Genomic DNA, 23,729 nt, shown 5'->3' with positions numbered 1-23,729 from the left:
ATCTCAAATTCGTCCATTTTATTCAATGTTATCCAACTTAACCAATACTCTTAAAATTTAAAGCCGAGTGTGGCGACTAAAATTGCTGCCATTAGACGTTCTTCCTCTTCTTGTGTTTCTTTTCTAATTTACGTGATATTTGCACTTTTCTAATGACAGCGGTCATAGTACGAATATTAGCATCATAATAAATGACCAACAGATAATATCACAGTTGTCATTGTGTTTTTGTTTCTAAGGTATTCACGCCAATAGGCACACGGGTAAGTATTGCCCTCTTTTCATGGAACATATGGATGAACGTGGATATATTCATGGCACCCAAAGACATAGGAAACGTATATGGTCTATGCGGACGTGTTGATGGAAACAAGTCTAATGATTTGACTCATAGAAACACCAACGTTGAATCACCGCTAGGAAGAAAAACATTCAATTACCATCCAGAATTTAGTGAATCTTGGAGGTAATAATGAGGAAAGTACAAACATTGACAAATATGACTGACACGATTTTATGTCAGTCATAAACTGTAAGAGGAGTAATGTTGAATGAAATGTATATGACCTGCCTAATGAACGGTTTTGTAATTATTCTATGGTGCCAGCCAGAAATACCTTATATAGTTCTAAAAATAATGATACAAATAATGTTCTATATAACATCATACAACCATGACCAAAGTATCATGTTTCTATGATTGTAAACAAGCGGAAGTCTTTCCCCAAACTATGTTCAAACGAAACAGATAAGAAAGAATGTTTTTGTGAAAAATCATGTCGATTTATCTGTGTGTAGTAATAATGATTTATTGTAAATTAAACAGGATTGACGAAAATGCTGATGAAAACCTTTTCCGCCCAGGTCTTAGATTATTAACACCTTGGGTTCGACAGAATGGTTTGTATTGTGTATGTAATAGTACCACAAGAATTAACGAGGCTTTATGTTCACCGACTCAGTATCTTGATTGTACAAAATCAGGATCTATAACAAAAACGAAATGCCACATCAAGGATCGACGGAAAAGAGAAGTTGGGAATCATTCAAGTAAAGAAATGCAGCGAATTTTGTCCAAAATCGCAGGTCAATTAAGTACTCGGAAACGGGTAGGTTTGCGTTGTGTTATTTTAAATCACTTTTCCATGCACAAAGTTTAACAAAAAATAGTTTCAAAATGTCATTTCAACCATATGTCACAGGTTCAATTAAACATACATTTTACTTTTATTGTTTATTGATGTCTGTAATTTTTAGTCCGTATTGTCATTTTTTGGCCAGCGCATTAACCATGTTATTATTGTGGAATATCCAATAACTAAACTGCTTATCATACGTTTCGTTCATATTGTAAATAGGTATACTATATTGCGATCCTCTCTATATAATTTCCTACACAACTGATTAAATACACTACGCACTGTCATTGTTTGATTGCAGCAGCTGTCAAACATCCATTTTTGAACTTAAATAAGGTAGTATGAAAGCGAATAATATATGGTTTGCATACCGCTTGTCCAGATACCAAGTAATTGAAGTAACAGCGGCGATAATACTTTGTGTATCTTTTAGAATACAACTACCGTCGCCCTTATTTAAAACTTTTGTAAATATTATGAAAGGATAATTGCTATTTGTAATGCTGAATATCTAATACAATGATGATGTTGAAGTTGAACACTTTCAGCGTGAAGATGTTCCAGAGATAGCGATAACAGAAGAAGCCAAAAGTATCTGTAGCAAGAAAATTTCTGGTATACAAGCCTTTAACGACTTTACAGATATAGGCTCCAATGACGATGAAAACACTGTCATACAACAATGTGAATTTGACCTCTCGGTAAATAAGCCAATGTTTTCCAAGCACTCCGTTATATTTGCCAGTATTTCATTATTTCTATGAAGAAAAAAAGTGAAAAAAAATGAAGTCATTGTGTTGATAAAACTTAATTTTGCTTTAAAAATATGTTATGTAGGTTTCATTTAATAAGTTGAAAAAAAAACTCACAGGTTTGTTGTTATTTACGTTAATTGATGCAGCCCCTTAAAAACGGTAAAAATTGTAACGCAATCGTGGAAAAATTGGTCCCTCTAAATTTATAGTATAATTACGGGAGAAACTACATTTAGCAGAAAACTGGCGATTAAAATAAATGTTAAGTGTAAAAATCACAAGATTTAAACAAGCCATACAGTCAAGAAATATTTAATTAACCTGTCAAGGAATCCATAAGTTTTCTACCACTCCATAGATTATGAGAAGAACCTTGGTATTTTTCTAATTTTTCTTTGAATTGCGCTTATTTCATACTCTACGTTGCCATTTTGCGTAACACATAAGCAGTTCATCTTAATGGTTTATGTATTTCCTTCGTTTTATTTGATAATTCAATTTTATTTTCTTTATGTGTGTTGTTTTATTTGTAAATAACACAAGCTAATACTTGAAAAATAAGAAATTATGTATTAACCTACACGATTTTGTTTGTATGAATTGTTTGCATCTGAAAGGTTGTTAAGGACAACTCCTGGGCTGATGTTCATGTCGAAGCTGTAAATGGTGGGGTTAAAAACATGTTAGACCTTCAACCAACAGTCGTTGAGAACAATTCAGAAAAAGTGGAAAACTTCTATGAGAATACATGTCCAATGAATTGCAGTGGCCAGGGTAAATGCGTAGAATCGGGTAATCCTTTTTCCAGTTAACTTTTTTTTTCTTATAAAAAGAAAATATTTAATGCATACTAAACGTGTTTTCTCTTTCTCTCTGCAGAAAGGGAAATCAAGCATTTTAAAATGTTGTAATTATAGTAGTATAAGAACATTTAAGATGCATTTCATTTCTCTTGATAATGATAGCCCTGAATGTTAAACAGTTTATGATTGAGATAGTATAATATAAAGAAACTAGTATTTCACATCCTTAAAAGTACTTATTAAAATCACTAATACTGAACCAATTGCCAAAATACAAACAAAGAAGCAAAATATTATTCATCTTTATTATCAATTAGCTACGTTTCAGTAACTGCAACAGGATGCCAACATTAAAATAGAAATTGAAATATAAAGACATTAGCAACTTTTAGTCTTTATGAGTCTTACAAAAGTAAACATGAAAGAGCCATCAGTTATATATCAGAAAAAAGTATCATATTTTGCAGCAAATGTTATTGTTATTGTTACATCGATCCAATATTGCTGTAATAACAGAACTATAAACCTAATGAATCGGTTTCTATCGTCAAATCAGGTTATGTCGTAATAACCACAAAAAGCCTTTCCTTTTTCAGTTTTTGCATATCTATTTAAGAACAATTATGTCAGAAATTACCTTTTTATTTAATGTCAGGTCATAATCTGTGACACTGCTAATAAGGATGCAAACATATCAACTTACCTTTTAATGTCAAGCATGCGATTGGTTTTCAGGGATCTGTTCTTGTTTTACGTACTACAAGGGACCTGACTGTTCTATAGACGAACGTGATGGTCTCACTATTTTGGACATAGAAGGAGGGGGAGAATGTGATCTTGCAGACGGCGAAGAGTGTAAATGTTTCTATGTTCGGTCTGAGAACATTCAAGAAAACTTCACTTGTAATGTCAACACATCAAAGGTGAATTTACACAATAAATTTACACAATAAATGTCTGTCTAAATTTTCGTCAATTCCATATGCTTATCAGCTGTTATTCAATTACATTGGTTAGAATATACATTCGGAGTCTTTAAGCTTCAATGCTAAACAAAACTTGAAACATCGAGATGGTTTACCGATCATTTCGCTATCTTACTGTTTAATAACAATGTGTTCCTTGTCAAATCAATAAAATGAACCAATAGCAAACACGACGTTTTTCAATGATGTCAAATGTGTGAAATGATTAACCTGTTAAATTATCAGTATCGTCAGTATGTAGTGTTTACAAATACATTTTTTTAATGTTAAACACTATTCGTAGATCTCGAAGAATGGAGCTGTTGAGTTTGTCTCCTCAAGTACGTCCATTGGTGGCTTTGAGGATATTTTCACAGGTATATGCTGTGCCCCGAAAAGTATAATTGGGAGTGACGATGTATTTGTTGCACAATACACGGTTTCAATTAGCAACAATGGTATTCACTTTGGAAACGAAGAAAGTGTTTACGTCTTCGATTCTGTGTGTCAGAGCATCTCTACAAGTGAATCTGGAAGTAAATCATTCAGTCTAAAGGTATAGACTTTTAACGGAACGAAACACTATTGTGTTGCCAATTTACTTCACATCAACTGTTATCATGTATTTTGTTTACTATATGTTGAGTATAATTTATTTTACAGGTCTTCGGCAAAATACACCTTTCGAAAAAATAATACTTAATTTGACTTTACTAAAATTTAAATATTTCAATAGATGTTTTGTTACAACAATATATTTTATTGTTGTTGAAAATTACGTTTATCTGTCTTATCAAAAAATGTTTAATTGAATAATGCAAATGTGACAAGTACATGAATTAAATTGTAGTGCTTTAACTTATTTGGAAATAATCATCCATTCACAAGTATTGAAAGGTGACACCTTGTAATGATCTATTTTGTTTGGATGTCACACTTTATTTTGTCATTTACTGAAGAGACTAGCATGAAAAATATTCAGCTACCAATTTATTTGAAAAAAAATGTGAATATTGGAATGAAGTGAAAAATTATTTTTTTATATAAAGGACGACCATTGCTTCGTTGATGGCTATTGCTACTCAGACAACGATATGGCACCGGCCGGTTGTCGTGCATGTCAATCTTCAAAAGCGCTTTACGATTGGACAGGTACATGGTATTGCATAGAAAATGATGATTAATATAATATTGTCATAGATTATTTGCGATATATTATATACAAATGATAATGTTACCTATCTAATTTTGAAATTGTATTCGAATGGAACATTGTTTAATATTAATCGCTTTCACCAAATAAGTACATATGATGTAAAAATTTAGAAATCCAAGAACCTTCCTCGCCCTCATGTTACCTTGCCTTTGAACTTTAAAAAAAAAATAAAATCAGGGAATATAAGAAAAATAATTGTAAATTAACATTCAGCTTTTGATCCTTGTCAAAATGGAGGGAATTGTTCCGACGAAACGATTGGTTATTCCTGCATTTGTATGCCAGGTTACAATGGCCTCAACTGCGAATATGGTAAGTTACGTGATACTCCGTAATTTGACAATTTTTTAAATTATATTCATTCATTAATGAAAAGGTTTTAAATTAAAAAAAAAAGTAAAGTTACAAGTATTCTTTTCAAACATTTACCAATGCAAATCATAGATAGAAAATCATACAACGATAACTATGCATTTAACTATCAATATAAAGCTTGCAAAACGTACTAGCTTGGTATTTGTTGTTATAACAAAGCATATCATTTGCACAATGGCATCATACATAAATTATATATTAGGCTAAAACATTACGAAAAGTATTCACTCTGAGCATATAACTGTATTTTTTCACCTTTTTATTCAACAATTTATACCTGTGTAGAAATCGACGAATGTTTATCGACGCCATGCAAGAATGGTGGTGTTTGCAGCGACCTTTTAAATGCATATTCGTGCAAATGCTTAGATGGATTTTCCGGCAAAGACTGCCAAACTGGTAAGTTGCAAGCATTCAATTGATGTCAGGTGTTGCCTGCATATGATTATGGTTCTAATTTTTGAGCACTTCGGTTGTATAAATAAATCTTGGAGAACTCTCTTAATTTTAAGCTTTAAGATGGATTTTAAATTTTTGTTTGTAAAACTCATATATAGACATTAAGACCTGTATAATCATTCTCAATTCAAAACTTTAAAGATGTTTAACTAAAAAGCTGGAAACTAGTGATCAGTTGCTGTGCAAACGAAAAACTTAAAAAAAATATACCAAAATTAATATCAAAGCTTCAAACTAAATTCTAAAGAATCATGTGACTCTCCTCTAATAATGAATATTAACACGAGTGAAACTATATATCTGAACATAAATTGATAAAACTTTATGATTTAGCATGTAAACTTAATTAATTTAAATAATGTGCTTTCTTGTTTGACTACTTTTGGTATTCATTTAATATTTTGGATAACAATTTTTGAGGGATGTTTTAAAGATTTAATAACTGTCACAAATTAAGAATTAAGATTTGGTATATTGTAGAAAAGTGTATGCTCTCCATCATAGGCACATGATGGCAAAAAGGTTTTTTAATCAAATTCCCATTGTGACCGACAACCCGCCGATATTTTATAAACTTTTATCTATAACACACACTCTTATCAAATCAATAAAACGTCTTAAAACATAGATATATATGCTGTGTATATAGATAACTATAAGGTATTTCTCTAGTCATGTTCTTACGCAACAGTTCCGGTAGCCGGACACAACAGGCTGTTGATCAAAGCATTTGTTTACCAAGAGCCTAACCTCTCAATTCATTCTTTTACGTGCATTTGGACTACGGATGAAGTTAACCTAATTTAAAAAGGCAATTAAATCTCACTTTCCAATACCAACTACAAAGTCATGATTCTACTACGTACTATATTTTACGCTTGGCTTTATGTTTTTTCCTATATTTTGAATAATGACATATTTTATATCTTTGTTAGACATAGATGAATGCTCTTCAAATCCATGTAGAAATGGCGCTTCATGTATAAATGACATCAACATGTATCAGTGCAACTGCACTGATGGTTATGAAGGAACATATTGCGAACAAAGTAAGAAAAGTTATGTGTGTTTGCGTTATTTACTGACTTGTTCACGCCCGTCTCCCAACAAACAATATAAATGACACAAATGTTTTAATTATTCCGATTACATTTGAATGTATTGTTAGAAAACGAAACAAAAAGTATTTCGTTTGGTATTATGATACAACTAGAACGAATCAAACCTATTATTATATTATATACTAGCCACGCCAACTCAAGTCAAACACCAAAATATGTAACCTCTTATTAGACACAGTCTTAAAGGCTCAGTATGTCTCAAAAATTCACATTTTTCATTTTTTTAAGAAATGTCAAACCAGTGTTTAAAATGTGTTAATAATAGATTTACAGCATTATTAAATGTTTAAAAACTAAAGAAATAGCACTGGATGTGTAGTAGTAGTATTGTGCTATAAAGGTAGCAAAATGTAAACACAGTTGTATTTTGACTTCTACTAATTCACTATAATTATACCAATTGCTTATACAGCAACATTAGCAAATGATAGTTCATCTATATGACAAATAATTAATGTTTTGGAAAATGTAACAGGATACCAAAAATAAAAAGTTTTTGAAAAATAAAAATGATAGCATATCTGAGGTATCATGGGCCTTTTAATAAAGGGTTATCAATAAGTTTAAACAAAGAGCAATATATATATATATATATATATGATGATTTATGTTACTAGTAAGAGAAAATCATGTTTACATAAACGAAAATGACTAAAGTAGCTGTATTTGTAAATAAACATTTAAAATAGTCGTATAAGTTATAAACAAACATTCTAAACAAAATGTTTACTGGTTATATTTCGCTAATATAATTAGCATGCACGTCCAGCTTAATCGAAGAGAACACGCATTTATTATAGATCAAATTTGGTAATTCAAACATTATGCAAAAATAAATATTCCGACGCAAATGGAATGATTGCAATTTTATATTTCTTTAAAATCGAATTGACAGATATCAACGAATGTGCATCGGATCCATGTCAAAATGGCGGAACTTGTATAGACCTGATCGCAAACTTTAAATGCGAATGTATGGATGGATACGAAGGGATAACATGCAGTATTGGTACTATTTCTTATCTTAGCTGTACAAGTATAACATTTGGATACATTTTGGTTAATTCAGCGTAAGCAAACTAAAGAATAAGCCATATTTTGATACAGTTGTTGGCAAACCACATTGTGATGTCGGATGCACTGTTCGGTTCAATCTACATCAATCTTCGAAAGCATAAAACTTCAGGAATTATTATTCTTTATATGCAATGTATATACATAATTATATAATTAATGAATAAATCGCCAACAAATATTTTGATTGGAAAAAAGAACGTGTTTAATGATACATACAAATAAATTAAAAAAATGTAATTTTAACAGAACTCGATGAATGCATCTCGAATCCTTGTAAAAATGATGGCGTATGTCATGATGTTGTCAACGGATTTCAATGCGCATGCACACTCGGGTATACGGGTAACAACTGCGAAATAGGTACTGGCAAACACATCATAATTAAATATATTTATTTCCAACATTTACTTGTATTACATTGTAGTAAGTGGTATTTGGCATGGCAATTTTCAATTCTATGGTTTATGTTGTCATATTTGTAACGCTTTTTGCTTCTTTCAAGAAAAATACTTTTTTTACCAGCAGATAAAGATTTTAGACATGCAAGAAAATAATTGCTTTGATGTTAAGCAAGCCGTTGAAGCAATACGTTACATTGAGTAACGCTTGTACATCTGTTAGCATAATTTTTATGCAAGGTTTCTATCAATTTACAAGTATATTAAAACGTTTAAAAATAATTGCGTTTAGGTCATGGATAATTATGAATTATGTCTTTGTTTTTTGTGTCAGATCAATGTTTTTCTGAACCATGTAAAAATGGAGGAACTTGTGTAATCAGGGACAACATCTACTCGTGCACATGTGCTTCAGGGTATGAGGGACATAATTGTGACAAAGGTAATCTTTTAAAATCACCAAAACAAAGGCTGCTTAAATTTGATCAATGTTTTATTAGACATGTACCTATGACGTATAGCTTTTATTATACGTATAAACGGGTAGAAAGTTTAGTGAGTAACAATTCATTCGGAATAACCTAAAATGTCGTTCATATTGAATCATGCATTGTGTTTTTCTTTTTTACTTCATTTTTAAATACATGTACTAAAATATAAAACATTTAAATTTTAAAACACAAAATGTCTGAGCAAAATATGTCTTAGTTTCATGGATAAGTTTCTTTCATTTTCTTTCATTTCTTAACAGATGTAAACGAATGCCAAAGCAACCCTTGTAAAAATGGAGGTACATGTAAAGATTTGGTCAATGGTTTCGAATGCTCATGTGCCCAAGGCTTTAATGGAGTTCTATGTAATTATGGTGAGTCCGTTTGCTAGACCAGTCAAAATAGTACTATCTCAACCAACCTTTCTTATCATTAAGAGGCATTTCGAAAACTACCATTTCAACCTAATGCATCGTTTAACACTTTTGGATCATTTTTTTTTTTTTGGAAAATGAGAAAATAAATATCTAAATTGTGTTTCTTTTTGTTAAAAGCGTAATTAAATTCTTTTTTTATATTTCATCACTAAAAATAATTACTTTGTAGAAATCAATGAGTGTTTATCGAAACCATGTCAGAATGGCGGTGTTTGTGCTGACCTGTTGAATGCATATTCGTGTGAATGCCCTGCTGGATTTTCCGGTGAAAACTGTGAAAATGGTAAGTTGCATGTATTAAACTTTTTTGTTCCTGGATCAAAGTGCATATGACATCACATCCACTTGTTTTGTTAATTTCTTTAAATTAAATTTAAAAACTAAATCTGTAATACTGCTTTGGTATATATTTTCATATAAAACTAGATAAAGCTGGTGGCATGTTATTACTTCAATAATCTATAGCACCGTCATAGAATTAGGCATGAGAGAGCGTTTAAAAACCAAGGACAGAGCAAATGTAATAACGATATGAAGTCGATAGTATCCTTTTGCAAACGATGATTCTGACAATATTTATCTTTTTTGAATTTTCTTAATATTTAGATATAGATGAGTGCTCTTCAATTCCATGTAGAAACGGCGCAACATGTATTAATGGCATCAACATGTATCAGTGTACTTGCTCTGCAGGGTTTGAAGGAGAATATTGTGAAGAAAGTAAGAATGACATTAAGATTTAATTATTTATAAGCTATCTTTTCTCTCTTTGATACATTTACACATGTATCACTTTGAGTAAACATGACCCAACAGAATACGCGTGATATATCAATGTAGCATTTATGTTTGGATTTTCTAAGAATGAATCACACTTGGTCATTGTTATGATTCTGTATCAGCAAACTCTACTTAACTATAAGCTTAAGTGCATGAGGTTTGTCTTTAATTTCATACAAACCAATGAGGTGCTTACGCTTATTTGACAGATATCAACGAATGTGCTTCGGATCCATGTCAGAATGGCGGAACTTGTAATGATCTTGTCGCAAACTTCAAATGTGAATGTGTTGCTGGATTTGAAGGAAACACTTGTAGTAAAGGTATAATATGTATACCTGAATTTTGAATAGTTTTGACCAATTTGCACCTTTTAACAGTAGATTTTTATTTTTAGACATATGTTTATTGAAACAAATCAGGCATACGTCATGCAGTAATTTTTATATGCATTTAATCTACTTTAAATTTACAAAACATATATCTATTGAATCAAATACAAAATTCCTACTAAATATGAAATTTGGAAAGAAAAAGTTATCAAATGATTAAATTGCTGACAGAAATCAATGAATGCAACTCAAATCCTTGCACAAACGGCGGCACATGTAATGATGTAGTCAACGGATTTCAATGTGTTTGTGCCAACGGATACACGGGAAGCAACTGTGAAATTGGTAAGATAAATTTTATCTTATATTTGGGATGAAAAACAGAAACTATGCATTTACTTTGTTTCGCATCCCTATCATTTTCTTTTTGATTAAATGTCAGTGTACTATACGTCGTGAAAGTTAAAGTTCTTACAATTTTTTTGTAAAATCTTTGAATTGTTGTCAGTTGAAATGCATTTGGAACACAATACAACTTTATTCTCACTACATCATTTATGTTTTCTACTCATTTGTTTCAAATCAAACTTGTTGCACCTATCCAGCTAGCTTACGGAACGTCAGTGGTTCTAGTCAGGTGCCCGTTCGTGTCAGAAATAATGAACGGAAGGGCACCTGAGGTCTTCTTTTACCAGTTAAAGCTGAAACGTCGCCAAATGACCTATACTGTGTCGGTGTGACGTAAAACCCAAAACAAACAAACAACAAATTTGTTGCACTCAGTTAAGATACCATCGCCATCTGTTAACGTTACTCTATCTACAAAAATGTATTTGCTCAGTGGTGTGTTAGTTACATTTAAAGTGTAGGGTTGATCATATTCCATGACAGATATAAACGAATGCCAAAGTAACCCATGCAAATATGGAGGAACGTGCAAGGATTTAGTCAATAGTTTCGAATGTGCTTGTTTTCAAGGTTATGACGGAACTACGTGTAAAAATGGTGGGTATTTATGTTTAAACTTGGTATAAGAAAACATAATATAATTATTTAGTTCGTGCTCTCTTAACTTATCGCTTCATGAGAATTTTGTGAAAAAGGGCTGTTTTCATTAAGAAAGCCTCCTGTTACAAGTTAAATTGATATGAAACTATAAAAAAGGCTTCATTACTGTTACAACTTGGCACAAATGTTGACTTGACCATAGCCTTTGTAACGGCATGCTCAATCTTAAATTTCTGTTACCATGGCAACGAGGGACATCTAAATATCGCCAAATATTAATATTGTTCGTTGAATTTGCGATCAAAACTAATTTCAAAGTGCCTTTTTTCAATAGATTGAGATAGATTTAAATGCCTCTCATTTAATGATAAAACGTTACCTTAAAGTCGGCTGGATGCTATTTTTAAGCCTCTCACAAGTCCAAAATGTTGATGCATCTAATGATAGGAAACGGCACCGAAAAGGTGATTACTTTTTTAACACAATTTCGTAAACGAAAATTAGTGTTTGGGTCTAAATAGGGCATTTTTTTACTATTTGAGGCCTCAAAAATGTAGGGGATAAAAGGCGTAAAAAGTATGTATGAAGTAATGGCTTAAATAGAGGATATTTGTTTGTTTTGCATGTAAGATTGAAATATAATTTCACTGAGTGAGCACCAGATGCAATATTTTCACGAGTGGCGTAGCCACGAGTGAAAATATAATAGCTGGTGTTCACGAATGAAATATATTTCAATCTTATATGTAAAACAAATAAATTTTCTTTTTATTTGATGCTTTTTATGTGATTTTAAGTATTTTTTACTGATTTTGCCGCGTAACGTCGCGCATTCTCCTTCGTGACGTCATCACATCATGACGTCACATCATCAATTTTGAAATATAGTTCTGTTAAATTTCTCTAATTTTGCTTCATTTTAACATGATGTATGGTGACATCGACTTTCTTTTCCTAAAGAAGCAAAATTTACGTTTGGCGGCACTTATTTCAGTCTGTTATTCCATTTAGTTTAATTTTCTTTTCATCCACATTCAGATATAGTCCGGCTACAGTGAAAATTATATTTTATAAATTTCACTAGTGGTTTATCAGAATATAATCATCTGATATATTACAATAAAACACTGGAAAGCATGAAATAAAGACTTATAAACAACAATGATTATATATAGTTGTATGATTGTGCTTGATGTAAGACACTAATTGCCTTACCTTAATTTTTCTTATTTCTTACTTACTTGCTTTTTTATTTGTTATGTCCCTGTTTAATGTTTATAAATATTTATAGAAATCGATGAATGTTTATCAACACCGTGCCAGAATGGTGGTGTTTGCTCTGACCTGCTGAATGACTATTCTTGTAAATGCCCAGATGGATTTTCTGGCAAAGACTGCCAAACTGGTAAGATGCAGCAGATATTTGATTTGTATCTTCAAAGGCTACACATGATAGCGATTCCACTCGTTGTTATATTGATTTACATGTCCCTGACAAAGTATCCACATATTTTGATAGATTAGTGATCGAATATTTCCTCTCAAAACACCTATCAGAAATTCACAAGTGCACTTCTATACCTATATGGTCAGTACCAATTTTAATGCCGTTTTTTACAGATGTTTAAATACAATGCTTGACATTTTCGATTACTGGTTGCTTATAAATGTATATTGATCATTTGCATTCAACGCATTACTCGACAATGTTTTTTCACAAAATATGATACTTTGTTAGACATAGATGAATGCTCATCCAATCCATGTAGAAATGGCGCATCGTGTATAAATGACGTCAACATGTATCGATGTAACTGCTCCGATGGTTATGAAGGGACACATTGTGAACAAAGTAAGAATAATAGCTATGTGAAATAATCATGTATCGTTAACCTGTATAAATTGTGCTATATTCACTGGATTTATCACATGCAAATTAACGACAAGACAAAAAAGTATCTGCTGTATATAAGTATGACTTACGCAAATGTATTGTCTTTCGATTAAATATTGGTACGGTTGAACAACATGAAATGAATTGAGCGGGTCATTGTAAAAGTAAATTGTTCTTGTATTTATACTTATAATCAAGCACACTCAGGATTTCCGCGCTACATGAGATCGCAAAACTAGTAAACACCACTAGAGTCAAATAAAATATTCATCTCAATCAATTTATTACGGGTTTTAATCAAGTTGTCGTTTTAGATATTAATACAAAAGTTAAATAAATTGTGTTGTATAATGTGTTTGTGGCGAGAACTGTAAAAGTATTTTAATTAATCGAGAGTTAACCGATTTCAAATATATAAATTACAGTCAAAGAATCACGAAAACTGTCTCTAATATTGTAAGTACGTTATCTTTACTCTAGTAAAAATATGTATTATTTCAAACTTACTCCACAGTACATTTCTTGGAATATCTGCTGTCATTTTACAAACAAATACGTTTAAAAAAAGACAAAAAAGACAAAATTAAGTAGCATTATATTTCCACAATTTATTCTTAGATATCGACGAATGTGCATCTGATCCCTGTGCAAATGGCGGAACATGTACAGATTTGGTGGCAAACTTCGAATGCGAATGTGTCAATGGATTTAAAGGAAAAACTTGCAGCATTGGTATTCATGATGCATTTTGTAAACCTTAAATAATTCTGAGCCAAATACTATTTGACAATATGATGTTTTAATTACCAAATTGAATATGTTAACATCAGTTTGCCATTTTTTATATAATTAGTTAAAATATACGATTGCACTAGTCACATAGAAAACAAAAACAACATTAAATTAGAATATTGAAAATACACTACAGTATCAAAATTGAGTAGCTATTTACGTCATTTTACTTAATATTAACAATATGGTTCTTTTTAAGTTTGTTAATTTTGATGTTCTTTATGGATTCTTTTTTCCCCTATTTTATAAATTTGGTAACATGAATCTTGATAACAAACAAGATACTTCTTTATCAAATGATTAAATTGTTGACAGAAATCAAGGAATGCCTTTCAAACCCTTGCAAAAACGGCGGTACATGTAATGATGTAGTCGGAGGATTTAGATGTACTTGCGCCGACGGGTACATGGGGAACAACTGCGAAATTGGTGAGTATCTTTAAATAATTTTATCTTACATAGATATCAAGTTTTATGTCTGCTATATTGCAACACATATATCAATAATATTGTTATATATGCTTTAACGTGTATTTGATTGTATGCCTGTTGGGTCCTGTTGCTCTCAAAACATGTTAAAAACGACATTAAATAAATCCTAATGAATAGATTACTGATATCAATATGAGGGTAAAAAATCAGAAGCCTAACAACTAGGCATAATCCCCTACGTACATTTTTAACATATCCAATGAAGTTATCTTGAAGTAATAGAAAGAGCATCGAAACACGACGCTATCTGATTTGTTTTAATCAGAATACAGGGTGTTTTGATGTTCTTTATTTGTTGTATCATAGGCACAAATAAAAACAGGTTACCAATCGTCACAAAAAGTAAACTCCAGGTAAAAATGAGCTGTCAACTAGCATGCTTCATTTTATCCCAACAAACAGTGCGTTAACTGCAGTGCGACGCACTGTACATGTGTATACGATCCAATTCACACATCTAATAACAAATTTTCAATAGAAAGGTTTCTAAACTATGATACAATTATTAAATATTTTGATTCGTTAACATAATGTTGGTGGCCTATGAACGAACAAGTATGTTAAAGTTTCAGCATAATATTTGTGGTCCGGCAAAACAGAGCATTATTTATTTTATTCATATAACAACATGCATTGCTGCTATTCGATGGTTTCGATTTTGATTTGATATACTGCATTTAATTATTTGTTACAATCTTACGTAAATAATCTTAATCCCAACATGTTTGACTTATTCAAGTTCTCTTATTTCTTAACAGATGTAAACGAATGTCAAAGCAGCCCTTGTAAAAATGGAGGAACATGTACGGATTTTATAAATAGTTTTGAATGTGTTTGTGTTCAAGGATATGGCGGAGCACTGTGTAATATAGGCGAGTCCATACGCTATGTTTTACTTAACAGATGAAATAAGCAAACGCCTTAATATTTTATTGCCATTATCTCTTCAATTAAAGTCGTTAAATCATTTACGAACACGTTCGATCCATTATAATCGTATCAGTAAAAAGAAAGAAAGCAACAACATTTTTTTTTGCAGAATAATGTTTTTTATTGCATTTCATCACTGAACATTTCTGTTCTGTAGAAATCGATGAGTGCCTATCGGCGCCATGCCAGAATGGTGGTGTTTGCAAGGATATGTTGAATGCATATTTGTGTAAATGCCCTGGTGGATTTTCCGGTAAAAACTGTCAAACTGGTAAGTATAAGTTAAAGGGTTAACCAGTAAATAGTGCTCTCAGTCAAACAAATATCTCTGCAGATTAACTTCAAGTATATCTGAGAAACTAATATTGCTTTGCTATCAATTTGACTGTATGCATAGATACAGAGATACAAATCGTTCTGAATATTTCTTCTATCAAGTCTAATAACTTTCATCTAAATAGCATCTAAATACAAAGATAGAAACACAAAAATCAAAGTTTTATGTGTGCAGGAAAAGAGAAGATTTTGTTATAAAGAGCTATCGTATGTACTGCAAGTTAATTGCCTATAAATTGTTGAACACTCCACATCCCTGAAAAAATTTAAAGAAGTGCAAACGAAATCCTGACATATATCTTTCTACATACATATAAAATGGATAGGCTAAGAAAAACACAAATATGTAGAACATATTAATTAATTAATTAATTAATTATGTTCTTCTGATTTACATTGTGGATTTTTTAAAACTTTTATCGCACTTTTATAGACTACTGTCTAAATCTATTATCTTTCATTCTACAATAATTCATTAAAAAAAGACTTATAACTTGTCCAAAGATGAATCTGTTAGGGCATTAATATGCAAAATCAAATTAACATTCCAAAAGTTACTCGTTAAACATCATAAAAACATTTGCCGATCAGTTTTATGTTGACTTATTTTCATTTGGAAATTTGATTGAATGCCATTTTTTTTTTCGAAAATAACGATTTTAACAAAACGAAATTTTATTTCGTTCATGGAAGTATTTCGTGGATAGAAATGCTTTTCAAAATGTATTTGATTTATAACTTTACTAACAGAAGTCAATGAATGCAACTCAAATCCTTGTAAAAATGGTGCTACCTGTCTTGATGAAGTTAACGGATACAACTGCACATGCGCCGATGGACATACAGGAAGCAATTGCGAAATTGGTAAGACAAAAAGCGTTATTTCACTACGAATATCAAAGAAGTCATTCAATGCAGATACAACCTAGCTACTAAGCCATTAATTTAAAATTCATTGTATTACTTAGAGACATTTTGTCAAACATTTAAGTTATCTTAAATCTTTTTCTTAACATGCATCTTTTTCGTTATAGGTAAACTTAAAATGGTGTCATTCTTATAAAAATGATCAGCAGTTGCTACACATTTATTTCTATTTAAAGCATAAAACAATTTGTAGAATATACTGGAAACGTACTCAATAGTATACCCTCATTCAACTTATATTTTTATTGCCATTATAGATGCATGTTCTGCCGATCCATGTAAGAATAGAGGCACTTGCGTATTAGACGAAAAAAACTACACATGCTTGTGTGCTGTTGGATATGATGGACACAATTGTGAAAACGGTAAAAATTATATAGCACTTTATTGCATCTTTCATACTTAAGACGTCGCCCGTCAAAGGTGATTGCATTGTGGCCGGTGAAAGTAGACTACTATATTTATATAGCATCGGAAATTTTTTTTATCAATCTTCTTTGCTTATTGTAATCAGCGATTACATTTACTTTATCACCCGAACGTTTTTGATGATTAACTCTTACTCCCTTGCTGATATAATAACTGGGTGCCAAACAACCAGTTCAAAAGATGGAGGAATATGTAAGAATTTCAAGGTTTAAATTGTTTTCAAACCTTATGTGCATCTCAGTTGTAAAGCGAAGCTCTATGTAACAGTGATACTTTTGCAAATTTTAGATAACAATAGAAAGAATCTAGACTTTGTTTTACTCTTTTATTAGCACTTCTAAATACATTGCAATTGTTATTATTGTTGTTTAAAATAACTGACAGATATTAACGAATGTAGCACCATTCCATGCAAAAATGGGGCCACATGCAAAGATGATGTCAACGGATTTCAATGTGCATGCGCCGACGGATATACGGGAACCAACTGTGAAATAGGTAGGAGAAATAACGTTATCGTTTGTTAATGCCTTTACTCAAGATACGTATTAGAACGGCTATATATGATATGTTCTGTTTAAATGACTATGAAATTTAATAAATTGCCCAGCGACTTTTTACGGGACAGTAATAGAACATGCACTTTGAATTGTGGAATACCGAGGTCAAGTCTTCCCAATGACATTGCTATTTTTAGCCCGAAAGTAGACAAATATGTCCTTTATGTACCCAGGATCCAATAAGTACATTTGCGGGACGTTCAAAACCTTGTGACCAAAATATTGGCATACATAAACGGTGTAAAAAGCTCGTAACCCGAATCAAAAACTTCATGGATAGAAATGTTATGAAGAATAGAATAAAAGCTAAAATACAAAGTATCTTTCTTTCTTTTTAAAAAAAGTACGTTTGATATAGGCATTTCAATAAACAATCATAATTACGAAAACATGACACAAACAAAACATTATCTAGATTGAATTTTCTAGATTGTGGAACACAATGCACCTAACCAGGTAATTTCCAGTTTTATATAGTTTAACAATTTACTACCGTTATTATATAACATATATTTTGTGTTTATTACTTTCAGGATTGGGGTTATAATTATAAACTAGTCTGTTATATCACCGCTTTAACATTTTGTGTATTTAACGTATAGTGTCCAGTGAAAATAAGATAATGCTATAAAACGAAATTATTGCCCAAGGTGTTCTCTAATACTAAAATTAAGTTTGAAATGGAAAAAATCATAGCAAAGTTGCGTATTCAGTTTAATTTCACATCACATGGTCAGAATAATATTTAGAATATCCTAAGATAGCCCTGATACTCATTTGAAGCTAGAAACAAAATTATTTAATACCCGACTCCAAACAAAGACAAATCATCATGTTATTTATTTCTAAACCGAGAAGATGTTTGTTCGGAATAAATAAAAAAGGCTTCTATAACTATATGCGAATGTCTTGTAGAATAGAAAAATGTATGGTTAGAAATATGTTCGCCGTCCATTTAGGGAACCTTACCTGTACCTGGAAAGTCAAATTACAATCAAAAGGAAAACAAGTGATAACAATTGAAGTCGTTAATGGTGCAAGTTAGGTTGTACCGCCTATGCTAGCTTTCTTTTGGTCAGCTTTCTATAAAGTAATTCAGTGGAAATAAGGTTGGCATATGAATAACATTGGTGGAAGCCACGTGTGCTGTAGTTATAAATATTATTTGTATGCCTTTTTTCTGAAAATATGTGAAAACAATCTTTATATCAAGTTGGTGAGATTATGTTTATTTGTTGAACTTAATTTGAAATAAAGAAATAAAAAAGGCGTTGTTATTATTGACAGATATCAATGAATGCAATAGTTATCCATGCAAACATGGCGGGTCATGTAAGGATTCAGTCAATGGTTACAAATGTCATTGTGCTCCCGGATATAACGGCGCTACTTGTGATAACGGTGAGTACACTTGATAAGGTATCATGTTTATAAATAGTTTTTGTAAGATAAATACATGATTCCTTGCAATAGAACCATACTGTTAAAAGATTGAAAGAATATAAAATATGTGTAATATTTTACTTTGACTATTGTAAGAATTTACTTCCTTGTCGGTCACCAAAGAACCCAGCTCTAATTATAGCACCATGTATAATAAGGTATGCATACACATGTTCATTTGCATGTGTACTAATGACTGCATTTAACCTATATTATGCAGTTCTCGTAATTAACATTTAATTATATTGCTGATTATAGAATGCAAACAAATGTTTATTTGGATAATATTTTATTTTATATATAAACATACATCATTTTATTGCATAAACGTTTCTACACAGTCTACAAAAGGGTTTGGCCAAAAGCGTTTGTAATATTATCACGGGCCATCTCCTGAAATAACATTTGTTATTGAGCATAGTTGTAAGAAGTCTAAAATGAAGTTGAGTATATATATTGGTCGCATATTGATTAATGACCAACTCTTTTATTTCTATCCTTTTTAAATGATAAACTATTGCTTATTTTTATACTATTGCTTATTTTGTAGTTGTCAAATCAACTTCTGAATCACCCGTCACAGATATTGTTCGAAAACAGTTTTTAATCGTATTTGAAGTGAGGTCAGCAGTAAATCTTACAGCTCCTACATTCAAAGAAGATATTAAACATCAGGTAAAAACAAGTTTTTAAAAATAATTACTTTTTAAGTAGGTAAATGGTGGCCCAGATGATTAATTATTTGCATTTCTTCAAAGGTATCATAGGGTCAACCCTACTCGGACGAAGGTCAGGTTCCCTAGTAGTTCCTGGAAGCAGATACAAAATTTGTGAAACTAAAACCTTCAAGCCTTTATCGAGTTAGAAAAATATGTTTTGACAACAAACTGATCTATCTAATTCTTATCTAACCGATGTTGTTTATGCCAGATGTGGCACCTCCGGACAGTCCCGAAAGAGATACATCGCCATCGTGGGTTATTTTTAAGAATGAGCACATGAGCACACTATTATACTGATCTAAGCTAATATAAAAAACTGTCTTGAACTATCACATGTTGCAAGTGAGGTTTTGATAATGTAAACCATGTTCCATATCTGAACCAGTAAAGCAATACATGCATGGATATAATAGATTGGTCAGATACATGCTTACAAATGTCAATGTTAATGTGATAGAGAAAAAATTCGAAAACTTACGAAGCCATCATTTGATTTAATCTTACATATTTTTAAGCTGAGTCAAATCTATAAGAGTGCTATGGGAGACAAATTTCAAAAGGTAGACATACTGGATGTAAGGTAAATAACTTTTGTTTCATATATCTTTGAAACGTTTTATAATACAATAGCAAAATTGAATCAATATGTTTTTACCTTATGAAGGAAATATCAAATTTTAGTCAAGTGGTTTACTTACTTAATTGATATAAGTAAAATGTAATGTATAGTATTCCTGTATAAGCGATATGTCTATAGTAAATATGACAAATAATATATTCATCTTTCTTAGGCAAGGAAGTATTATTGTTGATTTCGAAGTGAGCTATTTTAATGACTTATCATCTGTCAATGATTTGACTGAAGCAAATCTAAATCTATTGAGGGGAGAAAAGATAATCAGAGTATTTAACGAGACCGTTAAAGCAACATCTGTATCAACTGGGAACGTCACCGGTGAGTTATAAACATTGTATACATTGCTACTTTTTGATCTGTGTTTAAAATGTATATAAAAATTGAAGCAAGCAGATTTCTTGTTTTTTGTTTTTGTTTGTTTTTTGTTTGTTTGTTTGTTTTTGTTTTGTTTTTTAAATTCATTTACATAAAGGTTTAACTAAGTCAAATAAAGATCCAGTAAAGTAATTATATGTCTTTTGTGATTAGTCATTTAGCACCAATGACCTACTCACGAAGTTCCTCTGACGCCGAGTTTGCTATGTATGTTTATGCTCTAATACTAAAAGAGAAATTATTCATTTATTCAACGTTTTTTATTCAGCTGGTTTTTATACTACTTTTGTACCCACAATGACTGTCTTTGCAAAATAAAGTTTGACACATCTTTTGTTTTAATTGTGTCTTACAGTTACGAATGCAACACTGCAAGACAATAAAAATATGTGTGCGTTTTTCACAGTCTTAAATGGAAAATGCGAAGCAAGTCTCAGATGCTTTATTACGGAAGGAAGACCTGCATGTGTGTAAGTTTCCATTGATACATTTGAACAACATTTTACGAACTGTAATTACTGTGTGTGTCCTATTTAATCAGACTTTTTTTAAATCATCAATTGGTTATTTTTATTTTATTCTTAAGCGAAAGGTTATGGTGTGCCCTTCCAGTTGTTCGTACGTCATTGTTACTATCCCTTTCCGATTATTAGCAGAAGGAATAAGCCTGAGTAAAGAAAACTTAGTAGGGATATAACGGATAGCCAGAGTATGCTATTGATTTGGAGGTAGTTAGGTCAAAAATTTAAATCACAGTATTTTATTTTGTAAAAGGTCTGTTTGACTGTCAAATCTGTGCAAAATACTCGTCGATAAGAGCATTGCCCATTGCAATTTTACAAATGCATATTTGTCGTTTAATTTTCTCTCCCCTCCCTTTTTGCTATATTTTAAAAGGTTCATGCATATGTAAAACTAATGAATAATTTTTCAGGTCAGATCCCAACGACGAAGATGACAATGGTAAGATGTTAATCAATCTGATTGAAAACTAATCTTTTTTTTATCATTGTTAGGTCAAATTGTATGATAGTTTAGCTGCAAATATAAATACTTTCTGTTTTCAATTGATAATATATCACTAATCACGTTATCACTTTGCTTATAAAATACAAAAAAAAATAAATGCAAATTAATGTGTTTAAGGACATATAAATACCGATTATTACCGATTCTAAAATTATTTGTTCATTAATTTTATATTGTTTTAATAACACTATGCACGTATGTGCAATAGATCTTTAAATTAAAGATATTGGTACTTTTTTGTATTTTGATTTTCATTTGTACAATAGGCATGATGTATTTTTCACTCTTTAGATGACCTGACTCTGGTAATCGTGGCTGTTGTTTGCTCTGTAGTAGTTCTCGTCATAATTGTTGTGGCAACTGTATGTATAGCTTATCATATTATACACAAAAGAAAAAAGCTACGCAAGACAAAAGGCAAATTCTCCGTGAGGTAATTACTATTTATTGGCATACTCTTGTGTTTTGAATTGATTGGCAAAGATGAGTATATTAATAAACTATAAACTTCCATAGTTTTTATTATTTTCTGATAGTTTCTATTATGATTGATTTATCTCATTCATTCATTCGTTTTCTTTTATATTTGAAATCAAACTAACTTACAATTACAAACATGATATATCATAATTGTGTGTCAATTGTTGTAACAATACGTAAGTCAGTCTTTCAAGTACATTGTACGTTAGTATGTTTCATAATCAATATATTTGCACTTCAGTTGACGATAAGTTATGAGTATAACATATATCAAAGACTATTTATAATTATATATGATTATAATTTTGTAGAAAAGAGGAGAAAGAGAAAAGTAAAAGTCCGAAACATATTGGATTTTATGAAAGCAGTTTTATGAATGGATCGTTTAAATCGGTGTCAGATTTTCTGGAGTACAACAATACCGCTTTGCCAGACGAACACACAGATTGACAATACACAGCTGAAATGTAAACTCAACAACAGTCTGAGGAAATAGAGATGCAATCGTGCAAAACAACATAAACTTCTGTGGTGTAATGTAAATCAAGTATATATATGACCAATAAACAGATAAATGTATTTTGAATATGTTGACTGATATGCAATTGTTTTTTGCAGCAAAGAAATACTATATAATGAAAAAATCATTAGAAACCTCGAACATTTTCGATTTTTTTAAATCTTTTTGATTAACATGCTGCATTGAAGGCGATTATGCCTCAGAAATTCATGTTGTCATAGCATGTCAAGTGTTAAAGAACTGTCCTTATTAGTCGTAAAATGTAAACAAAGTACTTTGACTTCCACACAAAACACTAACTTACTATTATTTAACGAATTGCCCACAGCTCCCATGAAGCAAAAGTTCATATGGAAAGTGAGACAAGTTTGGAAACTGCAACAAGACCAAAAATAAACATGTCTGAAAAAATGATAGCATTTCTGTGGTATAATTGGCCTTTAATCATACTGTAAATAGATGATGTTATTTAACATGTAAACGATGTAAATAATTATGTATTGGCCTTTAATCATACTGTAAATAGATGATGTTATCAAACATGGAAAAAATGTATATAATAATTCATTTGTATATTTGTACGACGAGATGTTGGTGCAAGTGGACGAATCACAGAAGTAATTATGAGCTATCGATTTATGTGTTATGTGTACCATTGCTTGTACATGGAACGAGAATTTAACAATTTTGTATAAGATCAATTTATGGTATTAACACGGTAAAATGATACAAATTTTATTTAGATAATTTTGAAAATATATATGTTTTTATATCAATACTAATATTAATACATTGTATGTACTAATT

At 31.1% G+C, this 23,729-nt stretch overlaps 1 protein-coding gene across 1 annotated transcript; it reads left to right on the top strand.

Annotated features, from left to right (window-relative positions):
* Window positions 1–239: 239 nt before the first annotated feature.
* LOC132760093 (fibropellin-1-like) lies at window positions 240–23,729 on the top strand (the record flags this gene model as incomplete). The annotated part of the gene is given in 36 exon segments (XM_060751989.1): window positions 240–466; window positions 827–1,109; window positions 1,688–1,840; window positions 2,512–2,686; window positions 3,433–3,620; window positions 3,967–4,218; window positions 4,712–4,814; window positions 5,092–5,190; window positions 5,539–5,652; window positions 6,648–6,761; window positions 7,729–7,842; window positions 8,157–8,270; window positions 8,643–8,750; window positions 9,060–9,173; window positions 9,406–9,519; window positions 9,843–9,956; window positions 10,226–10,339; window positions 10,580–10,693; window positions 11,240–11,353; window positions 12,648–12,761; window positions 13,095–13,208; window positions 13,869–13,982; window positions 14,358–14,471; window positions 15,293–15,406; window positions 15,622–15,735; window positions 16,551–16,664; window positions 16,985–17,092; window positions 17,541–17,654; window positions 19,004–19,117; window positions 19,710–19,834; window positions 20,397–20,461; window positions 20,673–20,836; window positions 21,249–21,363; window positions 21,828–21,856; window positions 22,214–22,355; window positions 22,714–23,729. Coding segments are annotated over 36 exon segments (4,641 nt in total), but the record flags the coding sequence as incomplete, so codon positions are not given.

Source organism: Ruditapes philippinarum, unplaced genomic scaffold (genome assembly GCF_026571515.1).
Source record: "Ruditapes philippinarum isolate M1 unplaced genomic scaffold, ASM2657151v2 ctg4376_1_1_1_1, whole genome shotgun sequence".
NCBI classification, from domain to species: domain Eukaryota; kingdom Metazoa; phylum Mollusca; class Bivalvia; order Venerida; family Veneridae; genus Ruditapes; species Ruditapes philippinarum.
Note: the sequence above shows the minus strand (reverse complement) of the source record. Positions and strands in the feature narration are given on the sequence as shown.